General features: G+C 40.0%; 1 protein-coding gene across 1 annotated transcript; it reads right to left on the reverse strand.

The window, feature by feature from the left end:
• Positions 1-742: 742 nt before the first annotated feature.
• Positions 743-26,741, reverse strand: LOC146403756 (uncharacterized). The gene is made up of 2 exons (XM_085021962.1): positions 26,535-26,741; positions 743-3,944 (listed from the first exon to the last, which is right to left on the reverse strand). Exons 1-2 carry the CDS (start codon positions 26,674-26,676, stop codon positions 3,706-3,708), a joined length of 381 nt encoding a protein of 126 aa, XP_084878088.1. The 5' UTR covers positions 26,677-26,741; the 3' UTR covers positions 743-3,705.
• Between the last annotated feature and the right edge of the window lie 120 nt (positions 26,742-26,861).

Genomic DNA, 26,861 nt, shown 5'->3' on the forward strand with positions numbered 1-26,861 from the left:
AAAAAAGTCACTGGATTGTTATCACTGCAAACATGAAGTTTCTCTTAATGACTAACTTTTACTGAGTACTCACCATGTGCTTTACCTGCATTATCTCACTGTATCCTTTGAGACAGGCACTGTTACCATCCTCACAGAGAGGAAATTAGACACAGATTAAACAAATTGCTTAAAGTTAGACAGCTGGTAAGTGCTGAAGCAGGCTGTCTCCAGGCACTCGAGCTTCCATTCCTGACCAGTGGGCTCACTATTTTGTGGAAGGTATGATTATAAGCAATGAGTTGGTCACCAGAGGTCCTGATCATCCAGTTCCAATGTGTGGGTGTGGTGGGAGGGGTTCCCCCATTCCACCAAGCCACGCACTGACACTATCTGGCTGTCCTACAATTCAGCTCAATTCTGACACTCAACTGAGGTAGCAGCAGATTCCATGGGTAAAGGGCTCAGCTCTGAAACACCCACCGTCCACTTGAGAAGCCAACTGCAAACCTGGGTTGTTGCCTGTAATACTTTTTTTTTTTTTTTTGGTCACACCCAGAGCATCTGGAAGGCCTAGGATCAAACCCACACCCACACCACAGCAGCCACCAAAGCCACTGCAGTGGCAATGCTGGATCATTAACCTGCTGTGCCACAAGGGAACTCCTGTTGTCTGAACTTCCGATTGGCTATAAAGGAGAGGTCTCTATGACTCCTCCTTGGGTTTGAGTAATTTGCTGAAGCAGCTCAGAGAACTCAAACATTTTACTAGATCACTGGTTTATTACAAGAAGATACAACTCAGGAACAGCCAGATGGAAGATAAACACTGGACAAAGCATGGGGAAAGGATGCAGAGCTTCCATGCCCTCTCCCCACATCTCCGTCCTGAAACTGTCTGTAAGCAAGAGAACCATTAGTGGTCCTGTTCAGCCATGGGTCAGCACTGCAGTGGACACTTCCCCCAAGCAAGCATCTGTGAGTGAGTCACTTGGCCCTGCCTCCTCCCCTTCCTCTGTATAAAAGGCGGCTGAATTTGAACTGAGAGAAGGTAGGTGTTTTTGAGACACTAGTCTACCATCTTCTGGGTCTGCCAGCTTTCTTATTAAAGTTGTTATTCCTTGCCCCAACAACTCACCTCTAGATTCACTGGCCTGTCATGCAATGAGCAGAGAGAACTTGGGTTCGACATCAATTCCTGGCAAGCCAGCCAGGAGCTCGCTGCTTTTGGCCAGCGCGCCCCGGCCCCAGTTGGGGAGTTTTGGGGTAAGGTCCTAGCAGATGCCAGGACCACCTGTGCTGAGGATCTTCCCATTGAAATTCCCTGAAGTATCACCAGCTGGCCCAGTGCTTGGCAGCTGGAGCAAGGAATCAACATTTGGGAGCCAAGAGGCTCCATACAATCAGTGAGTTGCTCTGGTGTATACAACCAGGAAAATTCTTCCACCTCACTTAAGGCTTTAACGTTAAGGGAAAAGCCAATGGGTTTTGCATTTGATTGGGGGTATCCTGTTGGATAGGGGAATTGTTGGACTCTGTTTGATTTTGAACTGGTTCATTTGCTTTTGTTTTGCATTCATCCATGATGGAATCTGCTTTTTCTATTGGTATTGGAATTTTTTTGTGCTGTGTTGTTCTTGAACTTATAACTATGGGAAATACTCCATCTGTCCCTAAGGAAAGCCCCTTGGGACATAATAAATGGGCAAAATACAGCTGTGGGTGTATGACTAAGAAAGAGATGATACTCTATTGCAGTAGTGTGTGGTTTCAATACATATGTGTTAGGATCAGGAGAGAAATGGCCCTTGAATGGCTCACTTAATAATATCAGCCAATCTTAAAATTATAATTGTTTTGTGAAAGAGAAGGTGAAAATGATGAGATTCTATATATACAAGCATTTTTTTTTTCCTATTGCCTCAGGAGGAAAATAAGTCAGACAGCTGCCACCTTATGGTACAGCAATCTGAAAGGAAGACCAAGGGAAAACCTGTTTACAAGAAGGAGAGGGAGGGCATGAGAGTGGTGTTCCTACCGCCACATACCACCAGCATATATACTATCTCTGATTCCCCCCCTTATGGGGATCAGTTAGAAGTTTCTATGTTAAGCCCTAGGGCACAGGGGCCTAGTTTCATGTCACCCTCAGACCCCACAGGGCACCCAATTTGGACAGGGTGCAACTTTTTTTTTTTCGCATTTTTGGGCTGCACTTGCAGCATATGGAGATTCGCAGGCTAGGGGTTAAATCGGAAGTATGGCTGCCAGCCTACACCACAACCACAGCAATGAGGGATCCGAGCCTCGTCTGCAACCTACACCACAGCTCACAGCAATGCTGGATCCTTAACCCACTGAGCGAAGCCAGGGATTGGGATTGAACCCACCACCTCGTGGTTACTAATCCGTTTCATTTCCCACTGCACCACAACGGGAACACCGGGTGCTACTTCTGAAGCAGGGAAGTTTCCCTTATGCTAATACCCTGTAGGAGGCCTTAAGGCAGATGGCCAACCAGCTGGGTTTCCATGGATGCAAAAGCCATTCTCACCTTCAGATTTGTTTAACTGGAAAAAGCTTAACTGTTTACTGAGAGGACCCCCTCCGTATGACTGAACTTTTCACTTTTATCTTTGCCACTCAGCAGACAGTCACACTCTTATGAACATGATGCTTACTGGGGATGAAAGGAGGATGGTCACTGACAAGGCTAGAGAGGGAGCAAACCAGCTTCATCTAGCAGATCCAGACGGAACCCCAGAAGCAAATCTGGCAGTTCCCACTGCTGAGCCTGACTAGGATCCTGATAATGGAGATATGCTGCACCTAGAGCACTACAGGAAGTGTATCTTAGTGGGTCGTTGCAAGGGGGTACCCAGGCAAAAGAGCTTAAACAAAATTCAGGAGATATACCAAAAACCCAATGAGGATCCATCAGAGTTTCTAAAAGAATTTATCCAGCCTATAAGTGCTACACTGAGGCCCACGGAAATATGAGAATGGTAACTATGACTTTCATTGGGCAAAGTGCCCCAGATATAAGAAGGAAATGGCAAAAAGTTAGATGGTGCATGTGGAATGAACCCTTCTCAGTTGGCAGAGTTTTTAAAGTGTTCAACAGCAGAGAATAATGACAAGCAAGAGGATGCAAAACAGAACGCTACTTTTCTGGCAGCGCCATTGCATTCCCAGAAGGCAAGTAACATGGAGAGAGGTAAGTCGTCGCTGGGGAGGGAACAATGCACTTAAGGTAAGAAGGAAGGGCATTGGAAAAAAGAGGCTAAAGAATAAGACAACAGAAGTTCAGGAGCCTTTTTTATGGTAGAAAGAGGATGAAAAGGCCCAAGAGCTCCCTTGGTAACCCTTAAAAATGTTGAAGCAAAAGCCCTGGGGGAGCCTACGCCAGAGCCACAGCAATGCCAGATCCGAGCCACATCTGTGACCTACACCACAGTTCACCGCAACATCGGATCCTTAACCCACTGAGCAAGGCCAGGGATCGAACCTGCCACCTCATGATTCCTAGTCGGATTCATTTCTGCTGCGCCAAGATGGGAACTCTGGCTATTAAATACTTATCCAACAATTCCAGAACCATGGTGCAGATGGACTTCAGTTCGGACTCTACTTTCTCCCCATAGTCCTTAATCAGCTGCAACTTCTTGGAGGTGTCAGTCTTCTGCTCAATTCTTGAGATGACCCTCCAGGCGGACCTGCAGCCCCCTACCACGTTTTTACAGGCCACCAAGAGCAGGTTGCCTCCTCAATGGACAGCTCGGCGCCTTGCTCTGTCACAGCCTTCATGCAAGTGGTCATGTCATCGTAGCGCTCGGCCTCCTTGGCCAGCTTCGCCTTCTGGATCGGTTCCATCTTCTCCATGGGGCCGGGGACAGGGCAGCGAGGGCGAGCACAGACCCGGACAGCAAGCAGGCATGCAGAGGGCCTTCCCGCTGGAGCAGTCCCTGAGGAGAGTGGCGTTGAGGTCAGCAGGCCCGGCCAGACCCGAGGAGGGCTGGGGGCAACCCTGGCGCTCACCTTCACATCTCCCTGTTTATACTTTCGAAATGTAGTATTTTGCATCTACTAAAGCCAAACTCCCAGTCCATCCTTCTCCCTCCCCCTTCCTCCTTGGCAATCACAAGTCTGTTCTCTGACTGACTCACAATTTTGATTTGTAGATAGGTTTATTTGTAACATATTTTAGGCTCCACATATAAGTTAACTCTAGGTCCATACAAGTTGCTGCAAATAGCATTATTTCATTCATTTTAATGGCTGAGTAACAGTCCATTCTCTCTCTATATATATATATGTATACACACACACACACACACACACACACACCACATTATTTTCTTTTTGGCCACACCTGTGGCACATGGACGTTCCTGGGCCAGGGACTGAACTTGTGCTGCAGCTGCAACCTGGGACACAGCTGTGGCAATGCCAGATCCTTAACCTGCAATGCCACAAAGAAATTTCCTATACCATATCTTCTTTATCCATTCACCTGTCAATGGTCCTTCAGGTTGTTTCCATGTCTTGCCTATTGTGAATAATGCTGCTAAGAACATAGCGGTGCATGTATCTTTTTGAATTATAGTTTTGTCCAGATATATTCCCAGGAGTGGCATTGCTGGATCATACAGTAATTCTATATTTACTTTTCCAAGGAACCTCCATATTGTTTTCATTAGTGGTTGCACCAACCTACATTTCCATTAACAGTGTAGGAGGGTTCCCTTTTCACCACAGCCTCTCCAGCATTTATTTGCAGACTTTTTTTTTGGCCTCACCCATGGCATGTGGAAGTTCACAGGCCAGGGATCAAACCCACACCACAGCAGAAACCCAAGCTACTGCACGGACAACACTGGATCCTTACCCCACTGCACTACAAGAGATAATGATGGCCATTCTGACCAGCGTAAAATAGCAGTACCTCACTGTAGTTTTGATTTGCATTTATCTAGTAATTAGTGATGTGAACATATCTTTATGTGCCACCTCACCATCTTATGTCTTCTTTGAGAAAATGTCTATTTAGGTCTTCTGCCCTTTTTTTTTTTTAAGTTTTATTGAAGTATAGTTGATTTACAAGTTTGTGATTCTTCTGCCCATTTTTCAATTGGTTTGTTTTGTTGTTGTTGAGTTGTATGTGTATTTTGGTGATTAATCCCTTGTCAATTGCATCATTTGCAAATATTCTCTTCTGTAGGTTGTCCTTTTTTTATGGTTCCTTTTTCTAGGCATAAGCTTAAAATTTTGATTAGGCCTAATTTGTTTATTTTTGTTTTTATCTCTATTGCCTTGGGAGACTGACTGACCTAAGAAAACAATGTACAATTTACATCAGAAAATGTTCTGCCTATGTTCTCTCCTAGGAGTTTTATGGTGTCATGCCCTATGTTTAAGTCTTTAAGCCATTTTTAGGGTTTTTTTTTTCTTTTTTCTTTTTTGGCTGCCCCACAGCATAAGGACTGTAGCAGATTGGATTAAAAAATAAGAACCTATAATATGCTGCCTGCAAGAGACATACCTTAGAGCAAAGGACATGCATAAATTGAAAGTGAGTGGATGGAAAAAGATATTTCATACAAACTGAAATGACAAGAAAGCAGGGGGTCACAATACTCTTATCAGACAAAACAGACTTTAAAATAAAGTCCATAAAGAAAAAGGACACTAAATAATAATAAAAGGATCAATATAAGAAGAGGATTTTACATTCATCAACATATATGTGCCCAATATAGGAGCACCCCAGTACATAAAACAAATACTAACAGACATAAAGGGAGAAATTGATGGGAATACAATAATAGTAGGAGATTTTTAACTTCCCACTCACATCAATGGACAGATCTTCTAGACAGAAAAACAGTAAGGCAAAAGAGATCCTAAATTATTCAGTAAATTAGACTGAATTGATATTTTCAACACATTACATACCCCCAAAAGCAAAATGCACATTCTCTTCAAGTGTACATGGACCATTCTCTAGGACTGACCACATACTAGGGCACAAAACAAGCCTCAAAAAATTTAAGGGTATAGAAATTATTTTAAGCATCTTTTCTGACCACAACAGCATGAAATTAGAAATCAACCACAGAAAAAGCAATAAGAAAAAAACAATCACAAGGAGACTAAGCAACATACTACTAAAAAAAACCAGTGGGTCAACGATGAAATTGAAGAAGAAATTAAAAAATATCTTGAGGCAAATGACAATGAAAACAGCCATACATACAAAATCAACTGGATGCAGCAAAAGCCGTTTTTAAGAGGGAAGTTCATAGTGATACAGGCCTTCTTTAAAAACAAGAAAATTTTCAAACAACCTAATCTACCATCTAAAAGAATCAGAAAAAGAAGAATGAACAAGACCTAGAGTTAGCAGAAGGAGAGAAATCAAAGATCAGAAAGGAAAGCAATAAAATAGAGATTTAAAAAAAAAACAGTAGAAAAAAAATCAATAAAACCAAGAGCTGTTTTTTCGAAAGGGTAAACAAAATTAACAAACCTCTGGCCAGGCTCACCAAGAAGACAAGAGAGGAAATCAAAATAAAGAAAATAAGAAATGAAATAGGAGAAATCTCAACTGATATTGCAGAAATACAAAAAAACCTTAAGAGAATATAATGAACAATCATATGCCAACAAATCTGACCAGTGCAAAGAAATGGACAACTTTCTAGAAACATACAGCCCACCAAAAGTGAATTAGGAATAAATACATAATTTGAACAGACCAATCACTAGAAGTGAAATGGAATCTATAATAAACTTCCTACAAACAAAAATCCAGAGCCAGATGGCTTCACAGGTGAATTCTAGCAAATATATTAAGAATTTCTACAAATCCTTCTCAAACTCTTCCAAAAGACTGAAGAGGAGGGAACACTCCCAAAGACATTTATGAAGCCACCATCATCCTAATAACAAAACTAGACAAGACACTACCAAAAAAAAAAGAAAAAAGAAAATTATATACCAATATCTATGATGAATACAGATACCAAAATTCTCAATGAAATATTAGCAAATCAAATCCAACAAAACATGAAAACTACCATACAGTACAACCAAGCTGGATTCATCCCAGGGTTACAAGGATGGTTAAACATATGCTAAAAACCTGAAAGCCTTCCTGCTAAAATCTGGATCAAGACACAGATGCCCAATCTCACCACTTTTCTTCAACACAGTCTTGGAAATCCTAGCCACACCAATCAGATAAGAAAAAAAAAAAAAAAAGAAAGACATCCAAGTTGGTAGAGAGAAGGAAAACTGTCATATGCAGATGAGATGATACTATATATAGAAAATCTTAAAACACCACCCAAAAACTACTAGAAATGATAAATAAATTCAGCAAGATATCAGGATATAAGATTAACACACAGCAATTGGTTGCATTTCTTTACAATAACAGTGAAGTATCAGAAAGGAGTGTAAACAATCCCTGTAATAACCACATAAAAAAAACTAGTAATAAGCCACACCAAGGAGGTCCAAAACTTACATGCTGAGAACTGGAAAATATTAATAAAGGAAACTGAAGATGATTCAAAGAAATGAAAATATACCCCATGCTCTTGGATTAGAAGAATTAATTGTTAAAATGACCATACTATCCAAAGCAATCTACAGATTTAATGCAATCCTTATCAAATTACCCATCATATTTTTTCAGAGAACTAGAATAAACAATCCAAAAAGTTATATGAAACCATAAAAGACCTAGAATTGCCAAAAAGAATCCTGAGGAAACAGAACAAAGCAGTATGCATAATCCTACCAGCTTTCAGACAATACTAAAAAGCTACAGTTGGAGTTCCCATCGTGGCACAGTGGTTAACGAATCCGACTAGGAACCATGAGGTTGCGGGTTCGGTCCCTGCCCTTGCTCAGTGGGTTAACGATCCGGCGTTGCCGTGAGCTGTGGTGTAGGTTGCAGACGCGGCTCGGATCCCGCGTTGCTGTGGCTCTGGTGTAGGCCGGTGGCTACAGCTCCGATTGGACCCCTAGCCTGGGAACCTCCATATGCCGTGGGAGCAGCCCAAGAAATAGCAACAACAACAACAACAATAAAAAGCTACAGTAATATAGCATGATATTGAGAGTCCATTGTGGCACAGTGGGCTAAGGATATGGTGTTGTCACTGAAGCAGCTCAGGTTGCTGCTATGGTGTAGGTTTGATCCTTGGCTCAGGAATTTCCACATGTCACAGCATACCCAAAAGACCTCAGAATAGTATCGATATAAAAGCAGACATATGGATCAATGAAATAGAATAGAGAGCCCAGAAATAAACACACACACCTATGGACAATTAATCTTTAATAAAAGAGTCAAGACCCCAGAAAGGTATTGATGTAAAAGCAGACATACAGATCAATGAAATAGAATAGAGAGCCCAGAAATAAACTCGCACACCTATGGACAATTAGTCTTTAATAAAAGAGTCAAGAATGAGGAAAAGAGAGTTTCTTCAGCAAGTGATGCTAGAAAAGTTAGACAGCCACATATAAATCAATGAAGTTATAACACACCCTCATACCATACACAAAAATAAACTCAAAATGGCTTAAAGACATAAATACAAGATATGACAACATTAAACTGCAAGAAGTGAACATAGGCAAAACATTCTTTGACATAAATTGTACAATTGTTTTCTTAGGCTCCCAGAGCAGTAGAGATAAAAGCAAAAATAAACAAAATGGGACCTAATCAGACTTATAAGCTTTTGCACAGCAAAGAAAACCATAAACAAAATGAAAAGGCAATCTACAGACTAGGAGGAAATATTTGCAATAATGCAACTGATAAGGACTTAATTTCCAAAATATACAAGTCAATAAGAAAAAAAACAATGGAAAAATGGGCAGAAGACCTAAATGAACATTTCTCGAAAGAAGACATACAGATGGCTGATAGGCACATGAAAGGATGCTCATCAGTGCTAATTATTAGAGATACAAATCAAAACTACAATGAGGTACCACTTCACACTGGTCAAAGGGCCATCATTAAAAAGACTAGAAGTAATAAATGCTGGAGAGAGTGTGGAGAAAAGGGAACCTTTTTACACTGATGGTAGGGATGTAAACTGATACAGCCACTTGGAAAACATCATGGAGGTACCTCAAAAAACTAAAAATTAAGTTGCCATATGATTCAGCAATCCTACTCCTCAGCATTTATCCAGGCAACACTATAATTCAAAAAGACAGATGCACCTCAATGTTCATTACAGCACTACTCACCGTATCCAAGACATGGAAACAACCTAAATGTCCATCAACAGATGAATGGTTACAGAAGATGTGGCACATATATACAATGGAATATTACTCAGCCATTAAAAAGAACAAAATAATGCCATCTGCAGCAAAATGGATGGACCTAGTGTTTATCACACTAACAAAGTAAATCAGACAGAGAAAGACAAATACCATATGATATCACTTATAGGTGGGATCTAAAATACAACACAGGAGTTCCCATTGTGGCACAGCTGAAACAAAACCAACCAGGAACCATGAGGTTGCAGGTTTGATCCCTGGCCTCGCTCAGTGGGTTAAGGATCCAGTGTTGCTGTGAGCTGTGGTGTAGGCTGTAGATGCGACTTGGATCCTGTGTTGCTGTGGTTGTGGCATAGGCTGGCAACTGTAGCTCCAATTCGACCCCTAGCCTGGGAACCTCCACATGCCGTGAGTTCAGTCCTAAAAAGCAAAAAAATAAAATACCACACAAAAAAAATCTATCTACAAAACAGAAACAGACTCACAGACAGAGAGAAAAGACTTGTGGTTGTGGGGAGGGGGGGAAGAGATGGGAAGGAAGGGAGTTTGGGATTAGCAGATGCAAACTAAAATATAAAGGATGGATAAACCATAAGGTTCTACTGTATAGCACAGGGAACAATATTCAATATCCTATGATAAATCATAATGGAAAAGAATATACAGAACTGAGTCACTTTGATGTACATCAGAAATTAACACAACATTGTAAATCAACTACACTTCAATAGTTTTTTTTTTTTTTTTAAAGCCCACAGTGAGCTATCAACTCATACCTGTTAAAATGGCTATCATTGAAAAGACAGATAACAAAGGCTGGCAAGGATTTAGAGAAAAGAGAACTCTTGTACACTGTTAACACAACTGTAAATTGATCAAGCCACTATGGAAAACAGTATGGGGGTTCCTCAAAAAAAATTTTAAAAAGATCTACCATATAATTGAGCAACTCTGAAATCAAGCAGGACCCTGGAAGGCCTTCACAGAGATAGAGCCCCCCATGTCCTCTTAGCTCTTGTTTGTAGAAAAGTTTTAGCCTCCTGGGCCTTCCCTGAGTCCAAAGAGCAAATTTAATCAGAGAAGTGAAAAAAATGCATAAACAGAGAAAAGCAGACAAGCAGGACAAAATAATAATAATTTGGCTCTAGGAGTTCCTGTCATGGTGCAGTGGTTAACCAATCCAACTAGGAACCATGAGGTTACCAGTTCGATCCTTAGCCTTGCTCAGTGGGTTAAGGATCCAGCGTTGCCATGAGCTCTGGTGTAGGTTGCAGATGTGGCTTGGATCCCGTGTTGCTGTGGCTCTGGTGTAGGCCGGTGGCTACAGCTCTGATTAGACGCCTAGCCTGGGAACCTTCATATGCTGCGGCAGCAGCCCTAGAAAAGGCAAAAAGACAAAAAAAAAAAAAAAAAAAAAAAGTAAAAATAAAAAAATAATAATTTGGCTCTAAAACAAAGTCAAGATCCTTTAATTTATTCTCAAGGGCTATAGAGTCATATCCTTTAATTGTTCTGCAGATAGAAAAATTCTCACTAGGTTGAGGAAGTTAACTACATGCTGACCACCAACACTAGACCCCAGACTGGCTGGAGCCAGAAAACTGATAATTGAGATCCTCAAAATGCCAACTTGTTACCTCACCACCAACCAACTGTGCATGTGCTGATCGTGAACCACTTGACCCTCTCCCTCACACTGCCTTTAAAATCCTTTCCTTAAATCTATCGAGGAATTTGGGTCTTTGAGCATGAGATGCCCATTGTCTTTGTTTGGTGCCTTGAAATAAATTTTGTACTTTCCTTTACTACAACCTCGTGTCAGGAGATTGGCTTTGCTGAGCAACAGGTGAGTGGACCCAAGTTTAGCTAAGTAACAATTTCACTTCTGGGAATATATGCGAAGGAAAGTGTTATGTTGAAGAAGTATCTGCACCCCATTTTCATAGCAGCATTATTTACAATAGCCAAAACGTGCGAACAACCTAAGTGACCATTACCAAATGAATGGATAAAGAAGTTGTGGCACATAACTATTCGGCTATAAAAAAAAAAAAAAAAAAGGATATCCTACTTTTTGCAATAACAAGGATGGAACTAGAAGGCATTATGCTAAGTGAAATAAGTTACACTGAGTAAGACAAACACTGTATGATCTCACTTATATGTAGAATTTTAAAAAAAGACAAAGAAAACAACAACCCCCCCTCCCCCGCAAGCCCAACACCACCAAACTCACAGAACAAGAGATCAGATATGTTGTTACCCAAGGCAGGGGAGTGTGGGAAGCGGGAACTGAATGAGGATGGTCAAAATCTATCTTCTGGTTAGAAGAAAGATAAATACTGGGAATGTAAAGTACAACATGATGACTACAGTTAACAGTACTGTGTGATATATATGAAAACTGAGAGTAAATCTTATGAGTTGTCATGACAAAGAAAAATTTTTTTCTTTTTCATTTTTTGCTGTCTATGCGAGATCACAATGTTAATTAAACTTGAGGCAATCATTTCACTATATAAGTCAAATTACTTCATTGTACACCTTAAACTTATATTGTATGTTTATTATATCTCAATAAAACTGGAGGACAGCTCACATTTAAGGGAGGTATTTTAGTCTATCACAGTAGCTACAGCAAATTATCACATACTGGGTAGCTTATAAAGAATAAACATTTATTTCTCACAGTTCTAAAGGCTGGAAATCTGAGCATGATCAAGTGAAGGCCCCCTTCTGGGTCACAGACTTATTACTGCATCCTTATGTGGCAGAAAGGGTGAGAAAATTCTTTGGAGCCTTTTATGAGGGAACTAATCAGAAGAGAGTGGCTAAATGGATAAAAAAAATTAGACCCATATACAAGCAGCCAACAAAAGTCTCACTTCAGATGTAAGGACACACACAGATGAAAATGAAGGGATGGAAAAAGATATTCCAAGTGCATGGAAACCAAAAGAAAGCTGGGGTAGCTAAAATTATACTAGACAAAAAAGATTTTAAAACAAAGATTGTAATAAAACACAAAGGACATTACATAATGATAAAAGGGCAAATCCAATAAGAAGATATAAGATTTGGGAGCAGGATCAAGATGGTGGAGGAGTAAGACCATCCTCCCTCAACTTCTCCAACAAACACATTAAAAAAAGTTTACATGTAGAACAAGTGTCACAAAACATCTATTGAACACTGGAAGAAGAACTTAAATCTCCAAAAAGGGCATATGGAGGGTTCCCTGGCTAGGGGTTGAATCAGAGCTGTAGCTGCCAGCCTACACCAGAGCCACAGCAACGTGGGATCTGAGCCACGCCTGCAACCTACACCACAGCTCACAACAACACAGAATCTTTAACCCACTGAGCAAGGCCAGGGATCAAACCCGCAACCTCATGGTTCCTAGTCGGATTCATTAACCACTGCGTCACAACAGGAACTCCCAAGACAAAACAGACTTTAAAACAAAGGCTATATAAGAAAGGCAAAGGACATTATTTAATGATAAAAGGGTCAATTCAAGAAAAGGATATTACACTTGTCAATATATATGCCCCTAATATAAGAGCACCCAAGTACATGTAATACTAACAGACATAAAAGGAGAAACTGATAGGAATACAGTAATAGTAGGAGATTTTAACACTCACATAAATGGACAGGTCCTCTGTACAGAAAATCAATAAGGCAACAGAGAGCTTAAATGACACAATTATACTTAATTGGTATTTTCAGGACATTACATCAAAAAAAACCCAGAATATAGGTTTGGGACAGTCTCTAGGATTGACCAGATAATGGGCACAAAACTAACCTCAACAAATATAAGAGTACAGAAAGTATTTCAAGCATCTTCTCTGACCACAATGACAAGAACTAGAAATCAACTACAGGAAAAGAAATGAGAAAAAAAACTGACTACATGGAGACTAAAGAACATGCTACTAAAACAACAACAACCAAAAAACCCCAATGGGTCAAAGAGGAAATCAAAAAGGAAATTAAAAAATACCTCAAGACAAATGACAATGAAAACCCAAACACACAAAATCTATGGGATGTTACAAAAGCAGTTCTTAGAGGGAAGTCCATAGTGATACAGGCCTTCCTCAAAAAAGAAAAATCTAAAATCAACTACCTAACCTACTACCTAAAATAATCAGAAAAAAAGAACAAACAAAACCTAAAGTCAGTAGAAAGTAGGAAGTCATAAAGATCAGAGAGGACTTCTGTAAAATAGAGATTCAAAAAACAATAGAAAAAAATCAATAAAGCCAAGAGATGGTTCTTCAAAAGGATAAAAAAAATTGATGAACCTCTGGCCAGACTCACCAAGAAGAGAGAGAGAACCCAAATAAAATAAGAAATGAAAAAGGAGACATCTCAATGGATACTGCAGAAATACTAGAAAACCATAAGAGAATACTATGAACAACTATATGCCAACAATTTGACAACTTAGAAGAAATGCAAAACTTTCTGGAGACATACAGCTCTCCAAAACTGAATCAAACAGAAATAGATCATTTGAACAGACCCATCACTAGAAATGAAATAGAATATGTACTAAAAACACTCCCTACAAACAAAAGTCCAGGACCAAATGGCTTTACAGGCGAATTTTACCAGACATATAAAGAAAAACTTATACCCATCCTTCTTAAACTTTAGCCACCATCACACTAATAACAAAAAAAGAAAATTATAGGCCAATATCTTTGATGAATAGAAATGCAAGGTTTCTCAACAAAACTTTAGCCAACCAAATCCAGCAAGATATGAAGAAGATCATATACCACAACCAAGCAGGATTTACACCATTTCACAAAGATGGTTCAACATACACAGATCAGTCAATGTCATACACCACATTAACAAAAGAAAAATAAAAAACCACATGATGATCTCAATAGATGCAGAAAAAGCACGTGACAAAATCCAACATCCATTCATGATCAAAACACTTACCAAAGTAGGTATAGAGGGAACATATCTTAACATAATAAAAGCCATTTATGACAAACCCACAGCCAATATAATACTCAATGGAGAAAAGCTGAAAGCCTTCCCACTAAAATCTGGAATAAGACAAGTATGCCTACTACTACCACTTTTATTCAACATAGTATTAGAAATCCTAGCCACAGAAATCAGACAAACAAAATAAATAAAAGGTATCCAAATTGGAGCAGAGGTAAAATTCTCACTCTATGCAGCAGACATGATACGATATTGAAAACCCTAAGGACTCTACAAAAACTACTCAAACTGATTAATGAATTCAGCAAAATAGCAGAATACAAGATTAACAATCAGAAACTGGTTCCATTTCTGTACACTAACAATTAAATATTTAAAAAGGAATATAAAAATATGATAACTTTTAAAATTGCACTCCAAAAATGAAATACCAAGGAATACATCTGACCAAGGAGGTGAAAGGCTAATATGCTGAGAGCTATAAAACATTAATCAAGGAAATTAAAGAGGATTCAAAGAAATGGAAAGATATTCTATGCTTCTGGATTGGAAGAATTAATATTGTTAAAATAGCCATACTACCCAAAGCAATCTACAGATACAATGCAATCCCTACCAGATTACCCAAGGCATTTTTCACAGAACTAGAACAAACAATCCAAAAATTTATATGGAACCATAAAAGACCAAGAATTGCTAAAGCCATCCTGAGGAGCAAAAACCAAGCAGGAGGCATAACTCTCCCAGACTTCAGACAATATTACAAAGCTATAGTAATCAAGACAGTGTGGTCCCAGTACAAAAACAGACATACAGACCAAAGTATCAGACTAGAGATCCCAGAAATAAACCCAGACACCTATGGTCAATTAATCTTTGACAAAGGATCCAAGAATATAAAACATTAAACAAGGAAATTAAAGAGAATTCAAAGTAGACAGTTATCACATGCTCTTGGATTGGAGGAATTAATATCATTAAAATAGCCATACTACCCAAAGCCATCTACAGATCTGATGCAATCCCTATCAAATTATCCATGATATTTTTCACAGAACTAGAACAAACAATCCATAAATTCATATGGAACCACAAAAGACCCAGAATTGCCAAAGCAATCCTGAGGAGAGGGAGTGGGGAAACAAGCAGGAGACATAACTCTTCCAGACTTCAGAAATGTTATAAAGTTGCAGTAATCAAACAGTGTGGTACTGGTGCAGAAACAGACATATAGACCAACAGAACAGAACAGAAACCCCAGAAATAAATCCAGAGAACTATGGTCAACTAATCTTTGACAGAAGAGGCAAGAATATAAAATGGGAAAAATAAAGTCTCTAAAGCAAGTGGTGCTGGGAAAACTGGTCAGCTGCATGTAAATCAGTGAAACTAGAGCACACCCTCACACCATGCACAAAAATAAAACTCAAAATGGCTTAAGGACTTAAACATAAGGCAAGACACCATAAAACTCCTAGAAGGGAACATAAGCAACACATTTTATGACATCAACTATACAAATATTTTCTTAGGTCAGTCTCCCAAGTCAATAGAAATAAAAACAAAAATAAACCAATGAGAACTAATCAAACTTACGAGCTTTTGCACAGCAAAGGAAACCATTAAAAAAAAAAAAAAGATAACCTATGGAATGGGAGAAAATAGTTTCAAATGAAGCAACTGCTAAGGGCTTAATTTCCAAAATATACAAACAACTCATACAATTCAACAGCAAAAAAATGACCAACCCAACTGAAAAATGAGCAGAAGACCTAAATAGATATTTCTCCAAAGAAGACATACAGATGGCCAACAGGCACATGAAAAAATGCTCAACATCACTAATTATTAGAAAAATTCAAATCAAAACTACAATGAGATACCACCTCACACCAGTCAGAATGGCTATCATTAGTAAGTCTACAAATAACAAATACTGGAGGGGGTGTGGGGAAAAGTGAACCCTCCTCTTCTGTTGATGGGAATGTAAACTGGTACAACCACTGTGGAAAACAGAATGGAGCTTCCTCAGAAAACTAAATATAGAACTATCATAGGAACCAGCACTCCCACTCATGTGCATATATCCTGACAAAACTTTCATTCAAAAAGAGACATGCACTCCTATTTGCAATAGCCAAGACATAGAAACAACCTAAACGTATGAATGGACTAAGATGTGGTACGTATACACAATGCAGTACTAGTGATGTATGAATGGACTAAGATGTGGTACGTATACACAATGCAGTATGAATGGACTAAGATGTGGTACGTATACACAATGCAGTACTATTCATCCATAAAAGAGAACAAAATAATGCCATTTGCAGCAACATGGATGGAACTAGAGATTCTCATACTAAGTGAAGTAAGTCAGAAAAGACAAATACCATATGATATCACTTATATTTGGAATCTAAAATATGGCACAGATGAACCTATCTACAGAACAGAACCAGACTCACAGATATGGAGAGTAGACTTGGAGCAGGAGTGAGAGGAAGTGGGATGTACTGGAAGTTTGGAGTTAGTATATACATACTATCACATTTAGAATGGATAAGCAATGAGGTCCTGCTAAATAGCACAGGAAGCTATATCCAATCACTTGTGACAGAACATGATAGACGATAATATGAGAAAAAGAATGTGTATATGTATGTATAACTGGATCACTTTGCTGTACAGCAGAAATTGACAGAACATTGTAAATCAACTATAATAAAAAATTTAAAGGATATAACATTTGTAAAGTTTTATGTACACAACATAGGAGCACCTAAATACCTAAGAGAAATATTAACAGACTTAAAGGGAGAAATAGAAATAAATAATAGTAGGGGATTTTAATATCCTACTTACATCAATACATAGATCATCCAGTCAGAAAAATCATTAAGGGAAACACCAGCTTTAAGTGACATGATAGATCATACGGATGGATGGATACACATACATACACACACACACACAATGTAAAAGATTCCAACCAAAAGTAGCAGAAAACACATTCTCAAGTGCCCATGGAACATTCTCCAGGATCAATCATATGTTAGGCCACAAAACTAGTCTTAACACATTTAAGAAGACTGAAATCAATTATAAGCAGAAAACTGCAAAATTCACAAATATGCATAGATTAAACAATATTTATTGAACAACCAATGGGTCAAAAAAGAAATCAAGAGAGAAATTGAAAAAAAAATATGCCTTTAGACAAATTCAAATGGAAATAACAAAACTTATGGGACGCAGCAAAATTAGTTCTAAGAGAAAAGAAGTCCACAGCAATAAATGCCTACATCAAGGCACAAGAAAAAAATCTCAACTTCATACCTCAAGGAACTAGAAAAAGTGGAACAAAATAAAGCCCAAAATTAGTTGAAGGAAATAACAAAGATCAGAGTGCAATAAGTGAAACAAAGAGTAAAAAGACATGAGAAAAATCAATGGACCTAACAGCTGGTGTTTTGAAAAGATAAACAAAATTGGCGAACCTTTAGCTAGGCTCACCGAAAAAAAAAAAGAGAGAGAGAGAGAGAGAGAGAGAAGAGGATTCAAACTCAGAAATGAAAGAGAAGACATTACAACTGATACCAGAGAAATACAAAGGATCATAAGAGACTGCTATGAACAGCTATATGCCAACAAACTTGACACTCTAGAAGAAATGTATAAATTCTTAGAAACACACAACTTACCAAGATTGAATCATGAAGAAATAGAAAACCTACCTCCAATTATTGGTAAGGAGATAGATTGATCAGTAATCAGAAAGCTCTCAACAAACACAGGTCCAGTACCAGAAAGCTCTCAACAAACACAGGTCCGGTACCAGAAAGCTTTCCTAACAGTCAAAGAAGAATTAATAGCAACCCCTCTGAAACTTTTCCAAAAAATAGAAGAGGAGGGAACATTTCCAAAATCATGTTATAAGGCCAGCATTACCGCAAAACCAGGCAAGTATGCCATAAGAAAATTACAGGCCAATAGCACTAATGAACATAAATGCAAAAATCCTCAACAAAATGTAAGCAAACCATGTCGTAAGCAAACAATATTCAACAATATATTAAAAGGATCATACACCATGATAAAGTGGGATCAATTCACAGAATACAAGAATGGCTCAATATCTGCAAATCAATGTGATTACACCACATTAACAAAATGAAGTGTAAAAATCACATGATTATCTCAATAGATGCAGGAAGAGCATTCAACAAAATTCAACACCATTCATGATAAAAACTCAAAAAAATGGATATAGAAGGAATTTACCTCAACATAATAAAGGCCATTATATGATAAGCCTGGCTAATATCATACTCAACAGTGAAAAGCCAAAAGCTTTTTATCTAAGATTAGGAACAAGGCAAGGATGCCCACTCTCACCACTTTTATTAAACACAGTATTGAGGGAGTTCCCATCGTGGCATAGCGGAAACAAATCTGACTAGGAACTATGATGTTGCAGGTTCAATCCCTGGCCTCGCTCAGTGGGTTAAGGGTGTGGCATTGCCATGAGCTGTGGTGTAGGTCGCAGATGCAGCTCGGATCTGGCCTTGCTGTGTCTGTGGCAAAGGCCAGCAGCTATAGCTGATTCGACTCCTAGCCTGGGAATCTCCATATGCCACAGGAGTGGCCCTAAAAAGACAAAAAACAAAAAATGACAACAACAAAAACAACACAGTATTGAAATTCCTAGCAAGAGGAATTAGACGATAAAAAAAAATAAAAGACATTCAAATTGGAAAGGAAGAAGTAACCAAAACTCATTATCTGCAGACAACATAATATAGAAATCTCAAAAGACTCCACCAAAAAATTGTTAGAATACACAAGTTTGGTAAAGCTGCAGAATACAAAGTCAGTATACAAATATCTATTGTGTTTATATAGACTAACAATAAACTACCAGAAAGAGAAATTAAGAAAACAACCACATTTAAATTCAAAAAGAAAAAACACCTAGGAATAAATTTAACTAAGGAGGTAAAATACCTGTACACTAAAAGCTATAAGGCACTAGTGAAAGAAATTGAAGAGGACACAAATAAATGGAAAGCTATTCCATGCTCAAGGACTGGAAAAATTAACATTGTTAAAATGTCCATACTACCCAAAGCAACCTACAGATTCAGTGCAATTCCTATTAAAATTCCAATGGCATTTTTCACAGAATAAACAATCCTAAATTTGTATGAAACCACAAAATATCCCAAATAGCAAAGAACACTTGAGAAAGAACAACAAAGCTGGAGGCATCATGCTTCCTGATTTCAAACTATATTACAAAACTTTAATAATCAAAGCATTGTAATATGGTACAAAAACAGACACAAAGATCAATAAAACAGAATAAAAAGCCCAGAAATACACCCAAACATATTTTGTCAATTAATGTGTGAAAAGAGAGTGAAGAATATTTAATGGAGAAAGAACAGCTCCTTCAATAAATGATGCTGGGAAAACTAGACAACCACGTGCAAAAGAATGAAATGACCATTATCTTAAGTCATACACAAAAATTAACTCAAAATGTATTGGAGACTTCAAACCATAAAAAACAGAGGCAGTAAGCTCTTTAATATTGGTCTTGACAATGATTTTTTAGATTTCACTCCAAAAGCAAAACAACAACAGCAAAAATAAACAAGTGGAACTACAACAAACTAAAAAGTTTCTGCGCGGCAAAAACATTAATCAACAAAATGAAAAGGCAACTTAATGACTAGAAAAATCATCTGCAAATCATATATCTGATAAAGAGTTAATATCCAAAATATATAAAGAACCCACACATACTCAATCCTAAAAAAAGAAACAACCCAATATAAGGGCACTAATCTTGTTCATGAAGGCTACCCTGTCAGGACCTAATCACCTTTCAAAGGCCTTACCTTCTAAATATCACCACAGTCACTAGCTTTGCAACATAAGAATGTGAGGGGACACAAACCACAGCAGAAGGGGAATAAGACTCCACCTTTTGATGGGAGGAGCATCAAGGATCTGGAACAGCATGGGAGACTAGAAATATTATTTCCAAATATAGTAGGAAAATAGATTAACACAGTATGTTCATAAAAGGGGAAATGAGACAGGATTAAGATGGTGGAGTAGGACTGGAGCTCACCTTCTCTCATAAAAACAGTAAAATTACAACCAACTGCTGAACAAATTTCAACAAAATGGACTGGAAACTATCAAAAAAGTTATCCTACTCCAGAAGACAAAGAAGAGGCCACATTGAGATGATATAAGGGGTGATTACTGATATAAGCAACTCCATATCCATCATGTGGGCAACCCACAGACTGTAAAGTAACTATACCCCAGAGGTTCACCCATGGGAGTGAGAGTTCTGAGGCTCACATCAGGTTCCCACGCCTGGGGATCTGGCATTGAGTGGAGGAGGAGCCCTCGGAGCATGTGGCAAGAAGGGCCAGTAGGGCTTGTGCACAGGAACTCCACAGGGCTGGGGGAAATGGAAACTCCACTCTTGAAAGGCACACACAGGCTTTCATGTGCACTGGGCCCCAGGGTAAAGCAGAGACTCCACAGGAATCTGGGTCAGACCTGCCTGCAGTTCTTGGAGAATCTCCTAGGAAAACAGGGGGTGACTGTGGGTTGTTGTGGGGGAAGGGAATTGGAGGCAAAGGTCTAGGGAATAATCATCAGTGTGAACTCCTCTAGGGGGTGGCCATTTTAGAAAAATCTGACACCATCCATGAGGGCTGAGAAGCCCCAGGCCAAACAACAAACTGGGTGGGAACACAGCCCCACCCATCAGCAAACAGCCTGCCTAAAGACCTCTCAGGCACACAGCCGACTCTAATCTTACTCAGAGACAAAGCCCCATCTGACCGAAAAGTAAGAATCAGCTGCTCCTACCAGTGGGCAGCCACCAGTCCCTCCCATCAGGAAGACTGCAGCAAGCCCCCATACCAATTGCAGCCACAAGGAGGCAGACATCAGAAGCAAGAGAGGCTACAACTCTAATGTCTGCAAAAAGGAGACCACGCCAAAAATCTAAACAAAATGAAAAGGCAGAGAATTACGACTCAGCTAAAGTAACAAGAAGAAAACCCAGAAAAACAGCTAAGTGATCTGGAGATTACCAACCTCCATGAAAAAGACTTTAGACTAATGACAGTAAAGACATTCAAGATCTTGGAAATAAACTGGAGGCAAAGACTGATGAATTATAAGAAACACTGAACAAAGAAAAAAAAGATTTAAAGATCAAGCAAGCAGAGATGCAAAATACAATAACTGAAATAAAAAACTCACTAGATGGAACAAAGAGCAGATTACAGGAGGCAGAAGAACAAATAAATGAGGTGGAGGACAGACTGGTGGAAATCACTGATTCTGAACAGAAGAGAAAAAAAGATTGAAAAGAAATGTCAGTCTAAGAGAACTCTGGGACAATGTTAAATGCACCAACATCTGTATTACAGGGGTTCCAGAAGAAGAAGAGAGAGAGAAAGGACCAGAGAAAATACTTGCCAAGATAATAGCCAAAAACTTGCCTAACATGGGAAAGGAATAACTCAAATCTGGGAAGCACAGGAAGTACCCAAGGATGGGTAAATCCAAGGATGAACACCCTGAGACACATATTAATTAAACTGACCAAAATTAAAGACAAAGAGAAAATACTGAAAGCAACTAGGGAAAAGAAACAATAACACACAAGGGAACCCCAGTAAGGTTATCAGTTGATTTTTAGCAGAAACTCTGCAGGCCATAAGGGAGTGGCACAATATACTTAAAGCAATGAAAGGAAAAAAACCTTCAACCAAGATTACGCTATCCAGCAAGGCTCTCATTCAGATTTGAAGGAGCAATTAAAAGCTTCACAGACAAGCAAAAGCTAAGAGAATTCAGCACCACTTAACCAGCTTTACAACAAATACTAAAGCAACTTCTCTGGGTGGAAAAGAAAAGGCCACAACTAGAAACAAAACTATTACAAATGACAAGGCTCACTGGTAAAGGCACACACATCGTTAGGGTAGGAAATCATCCACACACAAATATGCTACCAAAATCAGAAATCGTGAGAAGAGGAGGGTACAAAAATGCAGGATACTAGAGATGTACTTGCAATTAAAAGACCAACAATTTAAAATAATCTTATATATATATATAGGCTCCTATATTAAAACTTCATGGTAACTGTAAGCCAAAAATCTATAATAGATACAGACAAATAAGAAAAAGCCATCCAAACACAACATTAAGGATAGTCATCAAACCACAAGAGACGATAACAAGAAGGGAAGAAAAAAGACCAACTAAAACAAGTCCAAAACAATAAAATGGCAATAATAACATACATATCAATATTTTACCCTAAATGTAAATGGGCTAAATGCCCCAACCAAAAGACCCAGACTTGCTGAATGAATACAAATATAAGACCCATATATATGCTGTCTTCAAGAAACCCACTTCAGTTCCAGGGACGCATACAGATTCAAAGAGAGAGGATGGACAAAAATATTCCATGCACATGGAAATCAAAAGAAAGGCAATAGAAAAGAAATGGAAATCAAATAAAAAAAAACTCATCACACAAAATAGATCTTTAAGAATATTATAAGAGGCAAAAAGGGACATTACATAATGACCAAAGTTTCAACCCAAGAAGAAGATATAACAATTATAAATATATATGCACCCAACAGAGGATCACCTCAATATATGAAGCAACTGCTAACAACCTCAAAAGGAGGAATTTACAATAACACAACGATAGCAGGGGACTTTTAACATCCCACTTACAGCAATGAACAGATCATCCAAACAGAAAATCAACAAGGAAACACAGGCCTTAAATGATGCATTAGATCAGATGGACTTAATAGATATTTATAGAGCACTCTACTTAAAAGCAGCAGAATACACATTCTTCTCAAGTGCACATGGAACATCCTCTAGGATAGATCACATTCTGGGGCACAAATCAAGCCTTGGTATATTTAAGAAAACTGAAATCATATCAAACATCTTTTCTGACCAAAACACTATATGACTAGAAATCAACAATAAGAAAAACTGAAAATATAGTAAGCTGCAGAGTTTATGAATATATAGAATCCTCCTACCCCCAAAGGTCTTTCAGTTAAACATTTAATTTTTTTTCTTTTTAGGGCCACACCTGAGGCACATGGAAGTTCCCAGGCTAGGGGTTGAATTGAGTTGCTGCTGCCAGCCTACACCATAGCCATGCCAGATCTGAGTCATATCTGTGAACTACACTGCAGCTTGTGGCAATGCCAGATCCTTAACCCACTGATCAAGGTCAGGGACTGAACATGCATCCTCATGGACACTAGTTGGGGTCGTAACCCGCTGAGCCACAACAGGAACTCCTACATGTTTAATTTTTCACCTTTGCTGTTCCTGTTAACTTTAAACCTCTTGAGGTAAACTAATACATACTGCCTACTCTGCACCAGGCACTATAATAGGTGCTGAAATGTTTGTTTCTGATCTTTTATTTATTTATTTTTGTCTTTTTAGCTATTTCTTGGGCCACTCCTGCGGCATATGGAGGTTCCCAGGCTAGGGGTCGAATTGGAGCTGTAGCCGCTGGCCTACACCAGAGCCACAGCAACGTGGGATCCGAGCCGCCTCTGCGACCTACACCACAGCTCACAGCAACACCAGATCGTTAACCCACCGAGCAAGGGCAGGGACCGAACCCGCAACCTCATGGTTCGTAGTCGGATTCGTTAACCACTGCGCCACGACGGGAACTCCTGATCTATTATTTTTTTGATTATTTAAGATTATTCAATTCTGATACAAAACTAAATATGGAAGCAAATAGCTTGTGACACAAGGAGGTTCAAAAGACCTGCTAAGTGTAAACAGTAAATGTTATTAATCTGTGAGGCATGTTGAAGATAGAATAAATGGAACACAAATGTGTTGAACATGGATAAAAATAATGGAATAAATGAGTGTGTTGCAGATAGAAAGGGCTGGAAGGACCAAGTAATTCTTAAGTATTCATAAGGTAGGGATCATGTTACTTCCAGATTGACAACTATGTTATCTCTAAATCAGCCACCAATTGCTGACATCCATTCTGGCCCCACATGTGCTCTTCTTCCCAAGAAACATAGATAAAACTCATAGCTGCTCAGAAAGCTAATTTGTGGCAAGTTACAGCTGCTCCTGCACCCCTCTAAAAGAGCAAGTGCATGTTGGCTCCGCTGCTGAGACCCCTGTGCCCATCCTCAACACTGGTGTTTCTAACTATACCACCAGCCAGGAAGGCTGATGCAGCAAAGTCAGGATACAGGAATACTATCATTAACATTTGAATAGTATGGTTTTTCCACTCCCTTCCCTCCCGCATCCTATCTTAAATAGGTTAGACACCCCAACTCTTTCCCCTTGCTCTGTGTTTTCAATGAATCTAAGAAACGTGATTTAAGCAACTCAGTTGAGCCCTTCCATTCCACGACCTCTAGGATGGCCTGTTTAGGAGCGCCATGGGGGAAACCAGGTGAAGGTTTGATGGGACCCCTCTGTATAATTTCTCATTTTTTGGTCTTTTTAGGGCTGTATCCATGGCATATGGAGGTTCCCAGGCCAGGGGTCGAATCAGAGCTGTAGCTGCCAGCCCACGCCACAGTCACACCAATGCGGGATCCAAGCCGCATCTGCAACCTACACCACAGCTCACGGCAACACTGGATCCTTATCCCACTGAGCAAGGCCAGGGATCGAACCTGTGTCCTCATAGACACTAGTCAGATTCGTTTCCGCTGAGCCACGATGGGAACTCCCTACAGTTGTAATTTTCCACCTCATTTAGTGCTTTACGACTAATAAATTCACAAGTAGTAAATCCACTACTTGTTGTGTGGAACTTGTAGGAACTTTACAAGTAGTAAATCCACACAACAATCCTTCAAGGAAGGAATTTTTCTTATCCTACAGATGAAGAAACTGAGTCTCAAAAAGGCTAAGTAACTTGTCCAAGGTAGCACATGCCCACAATGATATGATTCTAGGATTCATGTTCTTTTTCACTAGGCTCATTCACTTTTGTATCTTTAATTCTGAATATCACACCTTGACAAACAGTAGATATATTATTTGATAACTTTAATTAAATAGTAGAATCCTTGCCCTTTATTTGTCACGTGGCCTGTGATAAATTATCCAACTTCTTTAAGACTCATTTTCCTCACAAAACTTATCTTTTTTTTTTTTTTTTTTTTCCAGCTGCAACCCTCACCCCTCCCCACACATGGGCGTTCCTAGGCCAAAGACTGAATCCCAGCTGCAGGTGTGACCTAGGCCACAGGTGCTCCAATGCCAGATCCTTAACTCACTGTGCCACAGCAGGAACTCCCTTAACAATTATTCAAAATTAACATATGTAAACTTTTTTACTCAGCACTTGGCCCCTAGTAGTTGCCTCTGATGTAGGGCAGGTTTGAGAACGAGCTTTCATCATTTTCGAACCTTAATTTTCTACCCTGTTTTTACCATTCTTCACCCAGCGATCCACAAAGCAGGTGCCTGTTGTTCAAGGCCTGACAAGCTTCCCTCGGTATGTCAGCCTCAAACTACTAAAGCAAATCCTTCTCTCACCTCCTTTCTTGTTTAAGACCCAATTATTTTTTTCTTTCCGTGGCAGTCATCTTGAGACAGTTCCCCCCAGAGAGGGGACGAGCAGCAGCCAGTACGCTCGGCCAGCCCACGGGGGTCTGTCCTCCCTCCACCACTGCCTTTTGGCCTTGAGAAGAGCGTTTCGCAGGGAGCGGGGCAACCTCCTACTTTCTGGCGCTGGAAAACCTCGGTCGTTAATCCCAAGCCCGAGTTTCTGGTCTGTAAACGGAGGGACATCCTGAGCCTCCGCGGCCCGGCTGACAGCGCGGCACAGCGCCTGGCTCTTGCTAAGAGCTCGGCAGGTGTCACCACAAGCTTAGGGTGTGGAAGCCGCCTTCAAACTCTGTCCCTGCCTTCCGTCACTCTCAAGCCCCACCGAGCCGTCCCCACACTTTCCCTCAGCCTCTCCTTTTCGGCTAAGGACAAAGCCCGGCAGCCTTTCCTCCTCACTGAGGGTGTAGCGGGGCGGCTCTGTTTTCACCAAGAGCGTGGCTTCCCGCACCGCCACCACTCCACACGCCCAGAGCGCTCTCTCCTCCGTAGCCCCTTCGGTGTGTGGTCCGACAGGCACCTGGGAGTCTCTCAGGACCGGCCGAGTTAGCGCGACATACCGTGTTCCGGAGGCACGGCGAGAGCTAGCTGGGGAGTCTCGAGCTGGAGAGGTGACCTGGCATGTCCCGGCAACCTCTCGCACTGGGCGCCTAGAGCCGGGCGACGCAGGCTGGGCCGAAAGCCCAAGGCGGAGAGCCCCATGCTGCTAGGCTGGGAGGCGAGGCTGGGCAGCGGGGCAGGGCAGGCTCTGCTGAGGAGGCGGGGCCCGGAGCTGCGGCGAGCTCCTTCGGAGAGCGGGCGGGAGGCGGGGCCAGCGGGGAGGGGTCTGAAGAGGAGGCGGGGCCTGAGGGGCGGGGTCTGAGGAGGAGGAGGGGCCCGGAGGCACG

The sequence above is a fragment of the Sus scrofa genome, chromosome 4, assembly GCF_054392235.1.
Source record: "Sus scrofa isolate SSC_HxYL_T2T_F1_AM1 chromosome 4, Sscrofa_HxYL_maternal_Yorkshire_Landrace_v2.0, whole genome shotgun sequence".
NCBI classification, from domain to species: domain Eukaryota; kingdom Metazoa; phylum Chordata; class Mammalia; order Artiodactyla; family Suidae; genus Sus; species Sus scrofa.